This window comes from Acipenser ruthenus, chromosome 4 (assembly GCF_902713425.1).
Source record: "Acipenser ruthenus chromosome 4, fAciRut3.2 maternal haplotype, whole genome shotgun sequence".
Lineage (NCBI taxonomy): Eukaryota > Metazoa > Chordata > Actinopteri > Acipenseriformes > Acipenseridae > Acipenser > Acipenser ruthenus.
In genome coordinates, this window is record NC_081192.1 from 18,307,795 (window position 1) to 18,329,488 (window position 21,694).

A 21,694-nucleotide genomic window follows, 5' to 3' on the forward strand; every position below is an offset into this window, starting at 1 on the left:
TTACAGTAGCAGGGCGATTCAACCATTTAAACACTGAAAATCAAAATAGAACACCCATCCAAAAGCTGGCCACATTGTTATGTTCTCATTACTGTAGGATGTGCCCATGATTATTCACTAGCCATTAATGCATGCAGCTGGGGAGTGTAGAGGGGATGGGGCTGCTGTTTCTCATTTCATTTACTCATCCAATTTGCCCATCAATGCTAGGGGTCCATAAGAAAACCATCAAAAAGCACTCATAACAGCAATCATCTGCAGCTCCCAATACATTCCCCCCTCAAGGCTTACCCCATGCTGGGAAAAAAGATTGTAACACCATTTATCCATAGACAACCATGCCTTGTCCATTTAGCCAGTACTGTATGCCTCATTGTTCTGTCTTATAATCCAGAACAGAATACAAGCCACTGCCTTTTTAAAAACTTTTTTTTTTCTAAGACTTTTTGGGGAATTTTTACAACCAATGTATAACAAGGGGAGTTTGTTTTGGTTCATATCTATTTAATAGGATTAGATGGAATATGTATTTGAAATAATTTTTTACCATATGAGTTAAATCCTATGTCATAGGTTTACATACTGGAAATTCAAGAGGAACTTTGAGGGTGCTACTGTATTATGTACCTGTGGCAAAGTGCCCCGCCCCTGTGTGCATTTGTGTGATCTGTGTTGTATGTATGCGTGCGTGTGTTAATGTTGGTGTATAGTCATTGGTACACGGGATATAAACGGGTCTGTGTTTCACGTGTATTTAAAAAGTGTATATTTGTATTTAGGCACGGGATTGCACATCACGCACGTGCATTTAAAATATAATATGTGAACACGGGGTTTCACGTAATTAATTCACGTGCTGGGATTCAAGTGAATAATTAATTAGTAATTGAATCCCAGCACAACAGTATATATAGATGCACATTTTCACTCAGTGGTTGTTGGGTGTTCGGAAGAGGAGAACGGGTGAGAGAGAGAGGAGAAACTAAATAGTGTTAAATCATAATTATAAGTGTTTTGTACTCACCGTGTTTGTTTGTCTCCGTGCACCGTTTGTTAAGTGTTTAGTCGTTTTGTTTGTCTCTTTATTTTGGCGTGTAGTGCCGTGTCCCGTGTTTTTGTCTGTTCCAACCTTTTATTTTCTGTTCTGTTTATTAAATGCTGAACGCGATCACGCGTTCAGCCTCACCAAAACCCCATCTCTCTGTCGTTTGTGTTCCTGTTTCTGGTCTGACGCCACCCACTCTGGCCGTCTTTGTGACACGTGGTGTCATCGTGGGATAGCCGCGCCTCCAAGCGTCAGACCAGGAGGGGTTTTGTTTAAAAAAAAAAAAAAAAAAAAAAATTATATATAATGGCAGAGGACGCCATCAAACTGCGGGACTGGTTCCTAGAAAATGCTGGGCTGGAGGCCCAGTCTCTGCCCATAGTCGTCCGGGCCCTGTGGATGATGGACAGTGAGAGATGGGAGGCATATCAGGAGGAACACACCCCAACCACCTTGGAGGAAGGTGTGGAGTTTGTCCTCAGCTACCTGGAGGCAACCATAAATGGAACAGCAGCCCAGGTAGCAGGACCACCAGCAGAGGAGTACCTGCTGTCCCCATCTCCACCAGCAGAGGGTGAGTACCTGCTGTCCCCATCTCCACCAGCAGAGGGTGAGTACCTGCTGTCCCCATCTCCACCAGCAGAGGGTGAGTACCTGCTGTCCCCATCTCCACCAGCAGAGGGTGAATGCCTGCTGGTTTTGCCTCCACAGCCCAAGCGGGAGACAGATAAAGAGGTGAAGGACAGGGAGGAGGAGTGCCGCCTAAGGGCCAGACATCCACGGCGATGTAACAAGCCATCGTCGGGGTGCCTCCTCTGCGACCAGGATCACCTGTTCGCCCACTGTCCCTTCCGCAGTTATGGGGAGGAGCCTGAGCGTCCACAGCCCAAGCGGGAGGAGCCTGAGCGTCCACAGCCCGAGTGGGAGGAGCCTGAGCGTCCACAGCCCGAGTGGGAGGAGCCCGAGCGTCCTACGCCTGAGTGGGAGGAGCCCGAACGTCCTACGCCTGAGTGGGAGGAGCCCGAACGTCCTACGCCTGAGTGGGAGGAGCCCGAACGTCCTACGCCTGAGTGGGAGGAGCCCGAACGTCCTACGCCTGAGTGGGGGGAGCCCGAACGTCCACAGCCCAAGAGGGGGGAGTCGGTGCGTCCACAGCCCAAAAGGGAGGAGTCGGTGCGTCCACAGCCCAAAAGGGAGGAGTCGGTGCGTCCACAGCCCAAAAGGGAGGAGTCGGTGCGTCCACAGCCCAAAGGGAGGCAAGTCGGGGCTTCCACAGCCCTGGGACCCAAGCCACCAGCAGAGGGAAAATGCCTGCTGGTTCAGCCCCAAGAGCCGGAAGGGGAGGGGTTACAGGCTCAACCCCCTGAAAATTTTTGGGGGGGAGAAGGGCAGGATGCTGGTGTCCCCCAGCAGCCTCTCGCTATGCTGCTGAAGGCAGCACGGCGCGCACATGCCCAGCCGCCACAGCAGAGGGAGCCAGCACCGCCAGGAGCAGAGGAGCTGGAGCTGCCTCTGCCTCCACCACCTCCAGGAGCAGAGGAGCAGGAGCTGCCTCTGCCTCCACCACCTCCAGGAGCAGAGGAGCAGGAGCTGCCTCTGCCTCCACCACCTCCAGGAGCAGAGGAGCAGGAGCTGCCTCTGCCTCCGCCACCACCACCGCAAGGAGCAGAGGAGCAGGAGCTGCCTCTGCCTCCGCCACCACCACCGCAAGGAGCAGAGGAGCTGGAGCTGCCTCTGCCTCCACCACCGCCAGGAGCAGAGGAGCTGGAGCTGCCTCTGCCTCCGCCACCGCCCGGAGCAGAGGAGCAGGAGCTGCCTCTGCTGCCCGTACCTCCGCAGGGAGTACGGTGGCCGGAGCCCCAGAAAGGGGAGCTGCCGGCCACGAAGGGGGACGAGGTCTGGAGACCACTTTCCCCTGCAGCAGTTTCGCTGCAGGAGTTCTTGTGGCCGGAGCCCCACAGGAGGGAGCTGCCGGCTACGAAGAAGGGGGAGGTCGGGGGACCACCTGCCCCCGCAGCTTTTTCGCTGCAGGACGGGACCAACAGGCTGTCAGCCGTGCCACTACTGGCAGGGGTGCTGACAGCATGGCCAGCCATGGGCCCACTGAAGCCTCCCTTCCCAGCCCGAGACTTTGTCCTGGACTGCTGGGTTTTTAAGGGGGGAGGTGGCCGTTGAGGCCATGTGTGCTGCGCACAAGGGGGGGTATATGTGGCAAAGTGCCCCGCCCCTGTGTGCATTTGTGTGATCTGTGTTGTATGTATGCGTGCGTGTGTTAATGTTGGTGTATAGTCATTGGTACACGGGATATAAACGGGTCTGTGTTTCACGTGTATTTAAAAAGTGTATATTTGTATTTAGGCACGGGATTGCACATCACGCACGTGCATTTAAAATATAATATGTGAACACGGGGTTTCACGTAATTAATTCACGTGCTGGGATTCAAGTGAATAATTAATTAGTAATTGAATCCCAGCACAACAGTATATATAGATGCACATTTTCACTCAGTGGTTGTTGGGTGTTCGGAAGAGGAGAACGGGTGAGAGAGAGAGGAGAAACCAAATAGTGTTAAATCATAATTATAAGTGTTTTGTACTCACCGTGTTTGTTTGTCTCCGTGCACCGTTTGTTAAGTGTTTAGTCGTTTTGTTTGTCTCTTTATTTTGGCGTGTAGTGCCGTGTCCCGTGTTTTTGTCTGTTCCAACCTTTTATTTTCTGTTCTGTTTATTAAATGCTGAACGCGATCACGCGTTCAGCCTCACCAAAACCCCATCTCTCTGTCGTTTGTGTTCCTGTTTCTGGTCTGACGCCACCCACTCTGGCCGTCTTTGTGACAGTACCATAAAACCAGTCAAGTTTAATTACAATTGGCATTGCTTAAAATAAAACTTGAAGAGGTGCATAGAGTAAAAACAATTACATGAATATAAAAATAACTCAAAACTTATTTTAAGGCTATAGTGATGCGTCTCAGCTACTGCATATTGCTTTTTCAAATGAAGCTGTATTAAGGCCAGTTTAGGGATACTTTGGGCCTCATTCAGTAAACAGCAGTAATGTGTTTTGCACGCAGTGAGCCTCTTTACTGCATGCTTTGTACACCTGCTGTATTCACTAACCAGTGGCAGGCATCCTAGCATGTAGAAAAAGTACTGCGTTCGAGTCATTATAATAAAATGAATAATGTTGATGTGTGGAAATGTATGCAAATCACGTCACAAAATACCACGAGGTAGGTATTTTATATGCAAACCATATTCACTTAAGGGCACTGACTTTACTAGGTGCCTCAGAGTGTGTTAAAAGTACCGATTATTGAAACCAGGCCGTGTCACAGAACCAGCAGAAGAGCTGCACAGGAGAGCGAGAAGAAGAGTCAGGGAGAGAGTATTTCGGACCAGGCAGACATTACTAGGGCTGTGTGCAGTGGAGGAATAACTGGATACAGATTGAGCACAGAGCATGCTATCAATCAATCAATCAATCTTTATATTATACAGCGCCTTTCATAGTGGACCACAATGAGGTAACATGTGAGTCAGAGGCGGGATGTTTTAAATGGTTGTTTAGATATTGTTGCTTTATTAGCTTGCAGTGTATGATTAACATAACTGCAGACAGCTGACAAATAAAAAAAAGCTAAATTCATTTCAACAGAAGATCACGTTCAGAGCTACAAACAAGGGGATGTTTCATGCAGATGGTGGGATTCTGTTTGGCTCAACTTGTAATGTGTCTTTGGATCATCTAAGATAAGGTACTATTGACAAGAATCTTGACAGCGCAGTACACAAAAACAAGAAAATCAAACTTGAAGTTCAGGCTAAACAATTACCGAACAAGCAGGTCACAAACACAGGATTGTTTAAAAAGAGCACAGAAAGTGGAGAAGCATGTAATGTCAACACGTTTGAATTAGTGGAAGCCTTTAGTGCAGCGAGCATACTGATACAACGGCTGGTCAATGAAATATTAAGAGGTTTTTTAATGAAGTAAAATCCTGAATTGTGGAGCCGTGCCTAACAGTGACACACTCATGAAAGATTTTCTCCCTAAAGTGTATCTCCCTGCAGCACACAAAGAATATTTAAATAACAAAATGAACGATTCTGATCTGTTTGAGTTGTATGCGACGAGGCCACTGATGATCAAGGCAACTGTGTTTTGTACATCACACAGAGCTTTACAGCATTGATTTCAACTGTGTTTCTGCCTTTGTAATAATAGACAATGTAACAGAGGGAGAAACACTAGCTGTTTAGATGTATGCTTAGTCATATGTTTTTTTTATTATTATTTTTATTTTTTTTAGGTTGATAGGCTCCAGTGGCATATATGATGTTATATCATTTACTAATAATTTGACGGTATCTGTGGTTTTAAAACTTCATAAAAAATAATTTCTACATACTACTAGAAATGTACAAGTGTGTATAAAGAAAAACACAAAAGGGTTGGTTTTGTCATTTCAGGTTTGCAGTTAACATTTTTCCCGTGTTTAATATTAATTAAAGGAAGCAAAATAGGCTATGGGAATTACAGTCATTGTAATTAATGTGTCAACATACGTTTTAAAGATTTACAAAACTCAAAATGTTGCTGAATATGTCATTCAAGGTTATTTTTAAAGATTGTTTCAATAGCGACTCAAGTTCCAATGTTACAATGTACTCGTACACCCTCAGACATTCTGAGATATATGAAGATTATGAGGCAAGTGTATAGGCAATAATTTCAGCTTTGTTGATCTATTTATATAGTCGCCATGTACATGTGATATTTAAGTAGGCTATTCTTAAAATAACTTTAAAATATAAAACAAACACAAGAAAATTATGGAAACTGTAAAGGTCCAATAAATTAATGTACAGAGTGAGAGTTGAGGTGCAGTCATAAATACAAGCAATCAAACAACATCACTTTTTTAACATTAAAAAAGTGACGTTTTGCCAAACACTTTTTAAGATGTATATAGTGAAGTTTTAATTGACTGAGCAAGTGCTTCCCTAACTTTTGATTAATATTACAAAATAAATCAGAGGGAGATCAAGTTGAACAAACAAATATGTATTTCATTTGCAGAGTTAAACATAAATTTCCATTAACAATTACTTTCTGCACTTTAACTGTCTTTCAGGATGCTGTGAGTCTTTGGGTCAAGCGAGCCCCCCCACCCCCCTCGCTCATTATGGCAAACTCAGAACCGTACTTACCTTTTCTTTTGAGCGTCCTTATATACTATAATAAAGTCTGTGTAAACCTCATGCATAATTCTGCGTGATGTGACAACTTGCAAATAAATCATTTAGCTCGCTTTATTTGTGCATGTAATTAGCTTAGTGAATACAACGACTGCTGCTTCATTTTTGCACGCGGTGTGGCTTCCCCCTGCCACGCGGTAATTCTGGTCATTTACCGCCGTTTAGTGAATGAGGCCCTTTGTTTTTGTTACAGTATATCCATTGCTTCAGTGCTATCTGTACACCTATAAACCAAACTCAATGCTGAAGCCATGAAAAATACAGAGTTGAACTCTATTAAAACATCTGAGCTTCCAATTAGAAGCCTGTAAAATGTTTAATGAAGCAACATTTAATGTAATTTTCTTTTTCTATGTGAGGAATTACTGGCAAAAAGAAAAAATGAAGGTATGCAATAGTCAACAGGTTACTAACACCATTGGTAATAGGAGGGCACTGTAAGCCAACACCTACAGTGTACTGTACAGTGTCATTGCAATACCCACTCATCATAGCAACCATCTCTCAAAGAGGGCTTCCAGTGTTGCTCTCCCCCTCAGCAAGAGAGGAAATATAAGGTAGTATGGAAACGTGTGAATCACCACGATATAAAGCCACTAACACTGTATTCTAGGTAGGACTGCACTTCAGTTGTGGCACTGGATGATGTCTGGTTAAACTCATTCAGTAGTTAATTAGGCACAGTAGGCAGTAGGTGGAGGAGGTGGAGGTTCTTAACTAAAGGTGAGTTGGCTCGAGTACTACCTGAAACAGTACAAAGAGTCTTTACCTTACTCTCGTTTTCCTTGGGGTCCGTTTTGATATCTGGCAGCAGGAAGCTTTTGTATTTAATCCTCCCATTGGTGCTGTGGTTCTCTGAGTGACACTCAGTCACCGGGGGGCTGTCACTGAGGTTCAGGGGCTGCTCGTTCTGCTCTGGTGTTGCTGTGCAGCTGCTGTTGACGTCCACCATCTCTCTGCAGTGGCTCCCTCTAGTAACACTGGAGCTGTATGCCACCGTTTCATTTCCATTTATACTGTCGGCTGCAGAATCATCTGTTCATGAAAAGAAAGGGGTTTTATCACTGCTGTGTCCAAACTTTTAATTTTCCAACAAAGCATAACTCTTTCTGGCCTTAGGCAATCTATCTAGTCTTTGCAAGCTTGCCCCCCCCCCCCCCTCCCCCAAGGCCTGAAATAATAATAAAAAAAAAGGTTTAACATTCTGTACTGCTTTCTTTCTAATTTGTTGTGTGATAACAATGAGAGAGAAGTTTTAATCTCAAATCTTCTAAGTTAACCTTGACCATGGAAAAACACAATGGAGCAAATTCACATTGGCTACAAAGTCGCTGCTTTGTGTTGCGGTTTTCATGTTTTGACACAAACACTGGTGCTGGATTACAAAAAATAACAGAAAGGTTTATTTACTACTTTTACACAGTTTTTTTATTTTATTTATCAGATCATTAACGGTTAGCATCGTGTTATTGTAGAGATCTTGGGCTGAAAAGTGTATCCAATGCCTATTAATACCCCAAACCTTTAAAATATTGGTTTTCCACAAAAATACAAAGTTGGCAGAAAATTCCACAAAAAAATTCCACCTGCCATAATGCCTTCCTGGGGGTACATGTTCTACCCGTCACGTAACTCATTCATTTGTAATCTGTTCTGTAATATATAAATCACCTATCCTTAACCTCTTTGTTGCCAGTCAGTTTTAGTCACAATGGGGAAAACATCGATAGGGTGCTGGTAATAGGCACTTGATTGTCAGGAGCTTCTGCCATTCAGATTACTGATGTTTCACAAGGATCTGACTCAGAAGGGAAGACTCTGGTGAACACAGGGTCAGTTGTTGAGGAATGGACGACCAGTCCATTTCTCCAGGAAACTAGACAGCTGGTTATTTCTTTTATAAATCAAGTTCCAGCACAGAGGATGTCAGAGCAACAGTGACATGAGGAAAGACAGCAGAACATAAACAGGAGATAAACTGTAACAAGCAGTAATGCAGCAAAGAGTGCAAAAGCAGGAACCTTGATCGGTGGATTTATGTATTCATATGTTTTGTCCTCAGGTTTCAGCAGCTTCCAAAACAACTACAAGAAAAAATGACAAGTGTGTATATATATATATAAAATAAGAAAAAAGAAAAAAGAAAAGGATATTTCAGGTACTTAAAAAGGTAGAATAATTGATTACAAATCAATTATCAGGACATTTCGGACTACAAGTCCTTCATCGGCTGAATACAAAAAATATATATACACACTGATAAAACAAAATGAGACAGGTATTTATTCTATACACAGAAAGAATATCTTACTTATAGGGTGTTCACTTAATGGAGCCGTGGTCTGTGATGCTCCTTGATGTGCGCAGTTCTTTAACCACAAAACACTCTAGTGGAGTACTTTTGTGCAATACCAAAAAGTGATATTATTATTATGCCACTTCTATAAGTAATTGTGGATTGCTAACAGAACACAAAGTGCCAGCATGCCAGACTAACACAGCATTATTTATTCTACGGAGAATGGGAGTGTCCACTGATACACTGGCATTATAAATCTAATAGACTACATCCTCCAAACAGACCACACTGTTCACATAGCACAGGCATCTTACTTCACAACAAATAACTGGTGTGCTGACAAACTGAATGCTTCTGATATTTCAACTTTTACTCAAACTTATTTAAACTGTTATTTCAACTTTTACTCCAAAAAAATATATAAAAAGTGTATTTGTGTATCAGAAGCATTCATATCCACAGTCATCTGCAAAGATTCTTTAATCTTTAGTACTTCCCCTGGTTCTTGTAATTATTTTCGTTATTCTAAGAAAATTTCAATAATACAAAAGACTGGGGAGTGTCAACAGTATGTATGGAACAGATTGATTTACAAAGCTTTATTATATTGATCGTTGTTATTGTAAAATTATAGGTAACATAACAATAAGTAAACACACGCCGATTCATGCCCTGTAATCTACCAGAATTGCTTTAATGTTGTGCTGTTTTAATCTATATAAATTGGGGGATAAAAAACATAACTATAAGATAGATTACTAAAGGTAAATATACACTACTAGATGCATCTCAGAAACACCTTTTCAGCTCTGGTGGTGCTTTCAGGGCTGCTCTGCTGCTTCTGGGGTTAAAGTGTTGTGACAGGATTTTTTTTAACAAAGAATTGCAATTGCTGTTTCCTTTAGCTGGCTGGAAAATGTCAAATGAAACAGGGATCATTTTAATATGGAATTTTAGTACATACTTTGTAATAAAGTATAAAATCAGTAGAAGCTTTAATGTATATCATTAGACTCAGAGACAGATGGCACTAGCCACTAATTAGTAGCGTTGATAGTATTGTAAATAAAATAGTGAATGATGAGGCAATCCTGGAATTACTTTGTATAATTGTAATTATGTAAGAATTCGATGTTGACACTGTCTGATTTATTTGGCAAATATAATACCAGCACAGTACCTGACAAAATATAATGAAACAGCGCATCCATGGAAATATCTCCTTCAATTGATTAGAGACATTTCAAATGTATTTTCTATATTAAATATTTCTTATGGGGTTTTTTTTGTTTGTTTGTTTTTTGTTTAAATGTGACTGTATCTCAGAGGTTAGAGCAGTGGGTTGCAGTGCAAATGGTTGAAGGTTTGAGACCAGACAAGTCAAGGGAAACAACATCTGTGTAGCAATGCCACAGAAGAAAGCACCTTGGACAGTGCTTACATCTCTGACTTCAGATATCATATTGGAATAAGAAATCAGCAGTAACCAATCTGTTCAAACCGAAAGCTGGTGGATCTCACCACAGCTGTGGTGTGACAGGAACAACACACTAGCATGCTTTATAACTATACTTCAGCAAGTCACAAGTTCAAATTCCAATTCTCCCTGTCAGCCATAAAACACCTGGAAAAAGGAATTCCACACAATACCTGTTCATCAGGAATTAACATTATTATACAACACTTTTTCTTAGGTCCCTTTGGGGCAAAACACAGTGGACAAAGGGGATAGAAATAGTGTGTGTTATTTGTATCTATCATTTAACTGTAATGAGAGCAGATAACCTTAGACCTCTGAAAACATTTCTGGCTAGATTTGCCATCATTGTTCCAGAGGCTTTGAGTGGTGTTAAGGGCATTGGAAAGCAATATAGATTAAAACCAACTACAGTGTTTATGTTGGCAAACACAACCCTATACTGGAATGATTCACTGGTGGTGCATTACTTTGTCAGTCCAAGAATAAAGCTGTAATAACATAACCACTTTGGAGAAGCCATTGAGCACTTACACACGTTGAAACAAGGATAAAAAGAAGAGCAAGCAAAAATGTTGCTCAGTCTTTAAGCTGACATCAAACAAGATCACAGCAGCAGGGATAACAACAAAGGCTGCCATTTTGGTTCTGAACAAGTTATCAGAGTATGATTCCACAGGTAAGATGGACCTTAGGAAGTTTGAAAAAAAGAAGGGGGGGTTCCAGTATGCCAATTTTTTTTTCATATTCATTTGTATTTGTAAAAAATCTTCTATAAAAGATATTGCTATTCCTCACACACCCTCCACTCCACTGTTGCTCTGCAGATTCGGCTGGAATGGGACAGGCTTCAGAAGAGAAGAAAAAAAGTCATTCAATATTCCAGTCCAGAGGAGCTGACATTTATTGTGAATTCCACTCTTCAAGTTAAATACCAATGTCTGCGGCTGGCCAATTCTATCACTGCAGCTACAGCATCCCTCAGGCGAGGTCCAACCTTTCTTTCGCACTGCACCCAGGGATTAGCCTGACTTCCCTTAAATTCTCCCCGTTGCACAGTAAGAGCTAATCTTCCATATATGAAGTAGGGATGGGGTTACTATGGCAACAGAGCACATTCTGGCAGAGGCACTACTGAGATGAGCCGCCGAAACGACAGTGAACCATGTACTCAGCCTTCCTCCAGGGTGATGGGCTCCTTCCTCTATGATTAAATTCTCAGACAAATTTACAGATGGGCAAGAGTGTTGTGTTTTGCCAGAGGGATGTTACTGTTAAAGAATAAGGTTCAGGATTACAGTATCAGCTAATGAGGCTGCTTGTATCCTGAGTTCTCTCTTCTCTCTCTCTCTCTCTCTCTCTCTCTCTCTCTCTCTCTCTCTCTCTCTCTCTCTCTCTCTCTCTCTGTCTCTCTCTCTCTCTCTCTCTCTCTCTCAAGTGCTATCGCAAAGGTGTTAGTCCTTAAACGTTCTTACAAATTTCTTCAGCAATTCAGTTTTTTTTTCAAGGCTGTAATGACAACAAGAACAACCAACCAACACAAACTAAGCCTTCTGATCTGCACAGATAAAGCTGTTTTGAAATGAACTACCAATCGAACCTAAGATTGCAATATATCACACCAAGTTTGGATTAACTATGATGATGTAGAACTGAAAGAAATGAAAATCCTTTTAGCAAGACATTTATCTTTCCTATGATCTGATTACCACTGTACATCCTAATGTCAAGTATGTGGTACCAAGAGTTTTACTGGAGCTGCTATCAATCCCATACCGATCAGCAGCCAGCAAGGCTTAGCAGCATTTTAAATACTGATTTTTCCCATCGGTTTATAATGCTGCCATTGCCTCTCTGCCCTCAAGCAGGAACTACAGGACCAAATGCCTACTGTAGCTCTAGTCTCCATGGTGATGTTTTTTTTTTTTTTCACCAACTGAGATTTATCTACCCTCTTAACAGGCAAGCAGCCAGAGTCACTGTCACTTTATATACCCCCCCCCCCCCCACACACATAATTATATACCCCCCCCCCCCCCCCGAACACACACACAGAGAATTATATACCCCCCCCCCACACATACACACAGACATGGAATTATATACACCTATACCCCCCCACACACACACACACAGAATTATATACCCCCCCCACACACACACAGAATTATATACACACACACACACACACACCCACACACACAGAATTATATACACCCCCACACACACACACAGAATTATATACCCCTCCCCCACACACACACAGAATTATATACACCCCCCACACACACACACAGAATTATATACACCCCCCCCACACACACACAGAATTATATACCCCTCCCCCACACATACACAGAATTATATACACCCCCCCACACACACACAGAATTATATACCCCTCCCCCCCACATACACAGAATTATATACACACACACCCCCACACACACAGAATTATATACACCCCCCCCCACACACACACACACAGAATTATATACCCCCCACACACACACACACAGAATTATACCCCCCCCCCACACACACACACACACCCCTCCACACCCCAACCCAGAAGCTGGTGTGGACTTCTAGCTCGATTTGGAAGAAAATTAGACTGCTAACAATCATGCTGCACTTGCTGCTATGAATGGTTATCTGTTCTATCATTACTATCCCTCTTATTTCATATACACAAGAGCACATTTTTAAATCCGCTGAAAGGTTTTCGAAAGCAAGTGCTTGTTTATGGGTTTTAGTGGAGCTGTCCATTTTCTGTGTTGGTAAAATAAGGAATAAGGCCCACTTACATACTCTTATTTGTTGGCTGAATTGTATATAAAAAAAAAAAAGTAAACTCCACTTGGAACCTGTACACATTTTTGAGCAAGGATAATTGAATCCTTTGATCTCTGTATAGATTTTTATTATCAATTTCCGCATTTTCCCAAGATAACAATGTGCATGTGGTAACCTGTATTACTATGTGTCTCTACAATATCAAAGTGTAAAACAAAGTATACGCATATGTGGTTTGCTGAAATAATACTTAAAACAAATAATCAAGGGCAGAGGTTAAAATAATTGAGAGCTTTTTGTCCTTATAGAAGCAAGACATTCCCAAAATTGTGGTATGCCAACTGTATAACCAGCTATTGTGTGATTCATTCATAAAATTTTATATCATTCTGCTTTCTATAAATGTATGGAATTGTCAGTTGACAAGAAAAGCTAAGCCACAACTGTCTGGCTTAATGCCTCCTTCAGCAATGCTAGCCAGTCTCCTTTTTAGATATGAATATAACATGCCGTGTACTTAAATCATGTCTCACATCAATTTCCTCTAAAATGAGTGTTGGCAGGATATAAAGGAAAGGGTGTGTTAAAGAATTGTCTAATATAAATCATGGTACAGCTCAGCCAAACAACCTGGTAAAACATAGCCAAGTATGGTTTAGCAAGGTAAAGTAATGGTAAAAATAGAGTAGCTGATTCCAAGCTAATATGTTCTAATATTTTAAATATATTACCCTGGTGTAATTTAAAGTAGTTATTTTTCTATTCACTCTTAAAGATGTACAAAATGTTTACAACATTTTTTTTTTTTTTTTTTTGGCTCAAAGAGCTTCTGCTTTTCATCTTCAATTAGCACTGTAGCAAAAACCTGCTATACCATTCCAGTCTGGAATGCAATTTCACAACCATTGCTTTATTTATATATTTATTTTCAGAATTCAGACATTAAGGGTCGACCTGAACACGTGGAACAATTTAAACCGATAATGAGGACTAACCCATAATAAGCCATTACAAATGCAGGTGGAAATTCACAATTTAAAGTGTAAAGACAAACTCGGACATTTACGTATCGTTGCTGGCATTTGATTAAAAAAAACTACACTGAAGATATTGAACCGGCAAAAAAGTCAGAAATATGAAAAAAGCAAATAATAAATATATTACTGATAAAATCGTTTTTATTACATTAGGTGTGATTCAGGCAAACACATTTAAGCAAAAGTTCACCCATATTCCTAATATGATTGTAGCCCAGTCTTTTTATGCACATTCCGCACACGGATCACACTTGCATTTTAACTTGCCGGTAGCCTATTGCTTTTATTATTTAAATACACAGGATCTTATTGTTCAGCACTTTATTAAAGTTTTTACAATATTTTTATGAAAAAAAAGAAAGTAATCTCTTCCGAACACTTTGTTCCTCAACCATAAGAAATTAGACAAAAAGGAAAAGGGTGCCACATTGCTATAGTAGTTTATTTAAACTACCATATACATTCGCTGTCTACCTAAGAAAATGAACTATTGTTTAATATAGTGTATCAACAATATACTACGGTACATTTTTTCATTAAATAGTGCAATTGTCACTTTTGTTAAGTATAGTTCTGTGACTTGGCGAGCAAACCTTACTGAACCAAATGCTTCAAAAAGGTTCACTAGTTTTTAGACGTCATTTCAGAGACATTTCACTGTCTTCGTGTTAAAATGTGATGTACAAACGTAGGACGAGCAAGCGTACTAAGTTAGTCTTATACTTCATAGTACTAAGGCCCTGTCCACACTATGCCTTTAAACCGTATTAGTTGCATTTAAGCCGGCTTAAAAGTGCTAAATACGGTTTGCGTCCACACTACGCAGCATTTAATACCGTACTCGAGAACCTGACTCGAGACCACCTCAGGAGGTAGTCTTGAGTCCGGTTCTAATTAGATCGCATCAGGTAGTGCGGTTTATCAGAAGTGTGGACGCTGTAATACCAAACTACATTTTTTTGTGTATCCTCCAATATCCCAAAATGCTTTGTGGTATGTTTGGCGAAATACTCAAGAGCAGGCACCTGAAGGACTTGCTATCAGTGTACACTCCGCACTAGGTATTCATTTTTATGCTTCATAAAATATGTCAGGACATCTCTGTTAAACAAGTGGGGAAAATAACAAAAACACAACGTTAAATTAGACGACTGCAAAAATGAAATGCAAGTTAAAAGTAGGATCGGGGATGAACAAATTACGTAATGTGTCAGCTCTGTTTGAAATAAAATTAAGAGGACCAGAATTAGGCTCAGGCAAGATATGAAGGTAAAAACAAACTTTTTCTGAGTTTAATTATAAAACAGAATCAGCTCAATTTATTTAAAGGGACTTCACCTCATTAAAAATAAAACCTGAAAACTTCAAGCCCTACTTGTGTGTGTGTGTGTTCGGATTTACTTTTTCCACAATACTTGTTATATTTCATTTATGCAATATGGACCTCTGTTAATATGGGGATATTGTGCATAACATATTATTTTAAAATAAAATACAGTGCATAGTGGGATACTATCGTATTAATTTCCACGGTTCGTGGCGCTGCTAGGAATTGTAACCGAACTATTCTAATAGTGTGTGGACGCATTAAGCCCGACTCAACATGAAACGGTACTTCAGTATGGGCGCTTTGAGCTGGATTAATTAGAACGGTTTCGAGTACGGTTCTCGAGATCAGTTATGTAGTGTGGACAGGGCCTACGTTAGTCCTCCTAAACAGGATTATCTCACACCTGATTTGGTACGCTGCAATCAGGATCTTGTTTAGTCCGATTAAGGCCCTGTCCATACTACATAACCGATCTCGGGACAATTCCCAGCAGCGCAACGAACCGTGGAAATTAATACGATAGTATCCCACCATGCACTTAATTTTAAAATAATGTGTTATGCCCCATATTAACAGCGGCCCATATTGCTAAAAAGAAATATAACAAGTATTGTGGAAAAAGTAAATCCGAACACACACACACAAGTAGGGCTTGAAGTTTTCAGGTTTTATTTTTAATCAGATGAAGTCCCTTTAAACAAATTGAGCTGATTCTGTTTTATAATTAAACTCAGAAAAAGCTGTTAATTACAAAACAATCTTTGTTTTTACCTTCATATCTTGCCTGAGCCTAATTCTGGTCCTCTTAATTTTATTTCAAACAGAGCTGACACATTACGTAATTTGTTCATCCCCGATCCTACTTTTAACTCGCATTTCATTTTTGCAGTCGTCTAATTTAGCGTTGTGTTTTTGTTATTTTCCCCACTTGTTTAACAGAGATGTCCTGACAGATTTTTTGAAGCATAAAAATGAATACCTAGTGCGGAGTGTACACTGATAGCAAGTCCTTCAGGCGCCTGCTCTTGAGTATTTCGCCAAACATACCACAAAGCATTTTGGGATATTGGAAGATACACAAAAAAATGTAGTTTGGTATTACAGCGTCCACACTTCTGATAAACCGCACTACCTGATGCGATCAAATTAGAACCGGACTCGAGACTACCTCCTGAGGTGGTCTCGAGTACGGTATTAAATGCTGCGTAGTGTGGATGCAAACCGTATTTAGCACTTTTAAGCCGGCTTAAATGCAACTAATACGGTTTAAAGGCATAGTGTGGACAGGGCCTTAGAGGATGATCCACCTGTGGTGATTTGTCTTCTGGTACGCTGCAACCGGGATTAACAAATGTACTAACTTTAATCTGCAATCGACCCTCAGTGAGCAGTATTTTATTATTATTATTATTAGTAGTAGTAGTAGTAGTTGTAGTCGTAGTAGTATTTATGATTAACATTTGCACATTGTTTTCAATGACGATAGTGCAGATCAGATATAACATGCACATTTTCCCAGACATGCTGAACATATTACTGTGCTTTTGTGAAAATGCAAAACCAAGGGGGCATTATTAGAGCATGTGGTTCTTTATTTAGTCTTCAGTTTTGAAAATTGTTTTTCTAGCTAGGTCCTCATGACAAAGCAACCCCCCCTACTCAGAAGTGTTGTTTTTTTTTTTGGTAACACTTCAGTTTAAGTGTCTGTTAATGGATGTGTAATTATTAATTAACTAATATTCAGGCCAATTAAATTAAATTGGATATGTGATATGTGAGTGGATATGTGATTAAACTTCAGATTTACAGTAGTTAATGAAATATTGACTAATTGTTATTCAGCATAATGTAAGAGATGACAAGATCTGAAATTAAAAAGTGGTCTGATCTGTATATTATTATTATCACAATAAAGGTTTGATGAAGGCAATACATTACTTTAAGCACAATGCCTTAAAAATAATAATTTTGTATCTAAACTTTAAATAAATCTGTCAATCTCTTGGTAATCCTGTAACACTGGAAGTGTGGATTTAAGTATTTTCTTGCCTGACTGCATATATTTGAAATGAGCATCCCTTGATCACTAGCAAAAACAGGATCTAGGAGATCTAACCAATGCTTTCAAATCCATATTTTAATTAGCTTAATTGACATTATCACTTGCATTTGAAATAAAACACAACAGACACACGCCGCTGCATCCTGATACAGGTGCTGTAGGTCACATGGTCCGACTGCTGCTGACCGATGTAGTGAGTTTGAAATACACATTACAGATTTGCTAACAAATGAAGTGATTAGGTACCTGGAAACAGCACTAACCTATCTTATCTTTTTCTGCCTGCTGTTATGCCTATTTCCTACAATATCTTTGCCAAAATCATTTTCTTGATATATTTTTTTACTGGTTGTAAATCAGTACTGACAAGTCATCATTTATTATAAAATGTGTTATAGGCTTCACATCAGCTGTTTAAACTCAAGCTGTCCTTGCTACGGATACCCATACTTTATGTATGCTGTTCGTCCTTACACTAACAGAACTGTGTGCTAGGTGCTAGGTGGAAGTAGTAAATGGTAACTGCCCTGTGTCCTGCAGTATATGTTGGCCAAATGGCTGCTATCAGGGCAGCACACAGTCACTGTACCAGAACATCCCCACAGTCCTTCCAGTGGGATAAAGCCAGGGTCTCCTGGAGGAGGAGATGGGAAAACACAGGTGAAGGCTAAAAACAGGAAAAAGTAAAAATGATGTATATTTATCAAAATCAAATAGGCAAATTGTCTCGAGAAATAAAACAATTGTTAGGGTTCAGCCAGAAAACCTGCAGGGATGAGAAGTTATAATATTGTTCTGGATAGATTATTGATGGTAATGTACCATACAAAAATAAATAAATAATAATAATAATAATAATAATAATAATAATAATAATAATAATAATAATAATAATAATAATAATAAAGGGCTTTACCATTCAAAGATTAGCCTTAAAAAAATATTTAATAAATCCATCCTTCAAGGTTGAACACTTACCTTTTAACAAAATTAGGAAGAGCTTCTACTGCAAATCTAGTAGCTGGTATACAGGTGATGCAAGAACAGGCTATACTACCACAAACAAAAATTGAGTTTCCACTGCAAACATATGACAGCCAAGAGATAAATGCCTCCCCGCACACAATCACCCTGTAACTTCTGAAATCTAAGTGAACAGTAGTTAGTATTTTTCACTATTATTTTATTTTATTTATTTTTATTTAAAAAGGATTACTTTTATTCCAGGATACAGTCAATGCAGTATCATTTCCTGGTTGGGGGATTGATAAGAGAATCAAATAACCAAAACCAGAAAACCATGAAGGCACAGAATGGACAAGCTGTTTGTATGAAGCTGTTCGTACAGAAGATTTACTGTACAATGTACTGCACACAGTGTCGTACCTTACTCAGAAATATTCTATTCCATAATATGGTTTCTTAAAAGATGAAGATTGCTGCCAGATATACTATGATACTGTACATTTTTTAAGAAATACAAATCATAACCTGGCCCTGGCTTTTACAACTCTATAGAAACTTTGGTGATCTAGCCTTTATTGAAGTATCACATGACAACTACTGCATTCTAAAGACCACAGAGATTTCTACAATGTTAAGTGGGAAAGATACATTAGGATATTATTAATGAGCAAATATCAAATGTACTTCAAAACTCTTAATTGCATATTGATCTGCCACAGGATAATCTTGTCTGTATTGAATATTGTGCCCCTATCCTTATAATGATGCTGAAAAACTACCAAATATAAAAAAAACACAAACACATTAATTACGGGATTAATTTTGTTGCTAATTGGGAGATGGTTCACCTTAATAAAAGCCTGCAGCTCTCGGCACTCGTGGTGGGTGTTGTAGGAGCGGAGAGAGCGAGAGCGGAGCGGAGCGATCGTGTGAAAACAAAACTAAATTAAATTATAACATACAGGAACAGTGACAGCGACTGCCCAGCCTGACCTGTATGGTTTATTTATTATTTATTGTTGATTTTGTGTTTGAGATTTGTTTTTATTTTGCTCTGTGAGCGCCAGTGTTTTTGTTTAAATATTTTATTTATTTTTGCTGAATAAAAACGGCACAGCCGATTCTTTCTTTTGAACTGCAGTATTGGTGTCAGTTTGTTTTCGTGCCTACTTCTGCCGTGACGTCACCACTCAGCCACCCTGTCACACTCCGTAATAAGCACAAGGTTATAAATGCATTCTGAAACTTTTAAAAGAGGCTAGGAGTGTATACTAAAGATAAAGTTTGGTGAAGATATCGTGTTCACCCAGTATAGTGTGACAGATGGGCGGTCCCCATTTTTTCAGTGTTGAGATTATCACAGTTGTTGCAGATACCTGTTAAAAAAAAGTTTCTGTTGTTTTGATAATGCCTATAAAACAGTGGTGTTAACTCTATGTTTCTTAAGATGTTGTCTGTCTTTCTACTTCCCTTTATTGAGTGGATGTTATTGAGAACACAGAGAACGATGAAAACAATTCTGTAATGATTATTCAGAAGGAGTCATATACTTTATGTGGGAAATTAGGAATCCAACTGCCAAACTGATGCATGATAGTGTATTACAGTCTGTCAAGTTCAGTACTTGGTGAAGGTTACTCACATGGGGCTCCTGCTCTTGTGGTATAATCTGTAGTACTAACTGGTGTTCTTTTTCAGTCCTGTCCAACCTACCAGCCAGTGTTAGATGTGTGCTAGTGTATCATCACATCCTTAAATCACCCTCTCCACCTCCCCCGCACCCTACCCCAGTATTCATAAGAACATCTTTGCCTTCTTTGCATAGCAATCTGTTTTATAGCAGAGTCTTTCCAGCTTTCCAAAGCAACTGAGAACCCGAGTCAAACAACAGCATATGCTACACTTGGCTTGTTAAGAGATAATCACACAGACTGAAAAGTATAATCTTGTGTAGTGTATGCCACTCTTTTACTACTCTTAATAATAATAATGTTACAAAATGAGACACCAACAACTTCACTATACTAGAGACCTTGATTTATATCACTTAAATCAGGTTTGGTAAAATGAACTGGTGTATTTCTCCTAAATTATAGTTGCTTATAGGCTGTTAACTAGAGCAGGAAACTAACCATCTTGCTGATTGTGAAGATTCTGGGGACTGCTCATTCTCTCTTCAAGGTTGGAACTCAGGTCAGAATTCACTGCTGACATCCGTGTGGAGTCACCCATGTCAAATTCATCGCTATCCAAAGAACTGTCTTCCTGCAAATCACAATAGTCTCAAAATTATACTCCAATGTTGTTTTAGTGTAGAAAGTGCATGGTGTTCACACTGAACATGTGTTCTTCCGTTAACTGAAAAAACATGGTAAAGTACCAACTTAGAAATCTTTGTCTCTGAGAGAAGTTGACAGAAAGCCTGTTTAGACAAACAAGCATATCACACATGCCGGTTGTTTTTTTTTTTGTTTCATCACACATGATGTACATGTTTCTTTATGGTTTACTGCAATTATTCAACAAATTATTAATTGAAAACTTTAGCTGCTGAATATTGGATTGCAGCACAAAAATACTTGTAGTCGTAATAATTTACCTCATTGTTTTGGGAGTTTAGTAGCTGGAGCTTCATGTGTTTCATGTAGGCCATTGTTATTGGCATGTTATAGTCAATCATGCTGGTCACCAAAGTGGGTGGCTTCCCGTTTTCTGAAAAAAAAAGAATAACATTGAAAAGTAAAAACATAAAAGGAAATTACTGTTTATTCATGAGCCTGCATGGTACCTATGTTTTGTTGAAGTTATGCATTTTGTAGGCTTTACTACGTATTTCTCTCTCTCTCACTTTTTGGTAAATAGCGGATCATTTTGTCTTCATAAACTCTTCTTTTTTGCATATAAACATTTGTGCTTTTAACAGAAAGTGCTATTGTTATATTAGTGTATTTTCTAAAAACAAATTGTGAATTTCAGTTCTTTGTTGACTAGAAATCACAATACAAGAGCAATCAGGTGTGCAACATGCACTCCTATTACATTTCCATGTTAATTAGCAGCAGACTCACCTTTATGCTCTGCCCCTTCTGGATTTAAATGCATTCTCTTCTGACATTCGGAGCAGCTCATTAGAAACCGTGTCACTGCTTCTCGTGGCAGGAAGGCATAGGTCTCTGAAATCTAAATCAAATCAGAAAAATCTGGTTGCTGCTATCCTGGAACAGTGGACACAATAGAACATGATACTGTACACAACACTCCATTTCTAATGAGAACCCCTATTTTACATCACCACACTACACAAGCCAAGAGTTTATTTTTTTGATGTCTATAATTCAGACTGACAATAACATCTAATATTACAGCAGGGCCTGGCTGCATATCACTTCTAATCGGAGTGCGCTGGCAAATTTGCTTG

The 21,694-nt window shown here is 39.8% G+C and overlaps 1 protein-coding gene across 3 annotated transcripts in view; it reads right to left on the reverse strand.

Annotated features, from left to right (window-relative positions):
• Positions 1-21,694, reverse strand: part of LOC117399591 (nucleolar protein 4-like) — a 95,710-nt gene that overhangs the window by 52,367 nt on the left and 21,649 nt on the right. For all 3 annotated transcript variants that reach the window (XM_033998877.3, XM_033998876.3, XM_033998875.3), the window contains exons 3-6: positions 21,345-21,456; positions 20,876-20,988; positions 20,409-20,541; positions 7,079-7,344 (exon numbers count right to left, since the gene is read on the reverse strand). In XM_033998877.3, coding sequence (XP_033854768.3) covers positions 7,079-7,344; positions 20,409-20,541; positions 20,876-20,988; positions 21,345-21,456 — 624 coding nt within the window. The remainder of the gene's footprint in view (positions 1-7,078; positions 7,345-20,408; positions 20,542-20,875; positions 20,989-21,344; positions 21,457-21,694) is intronic.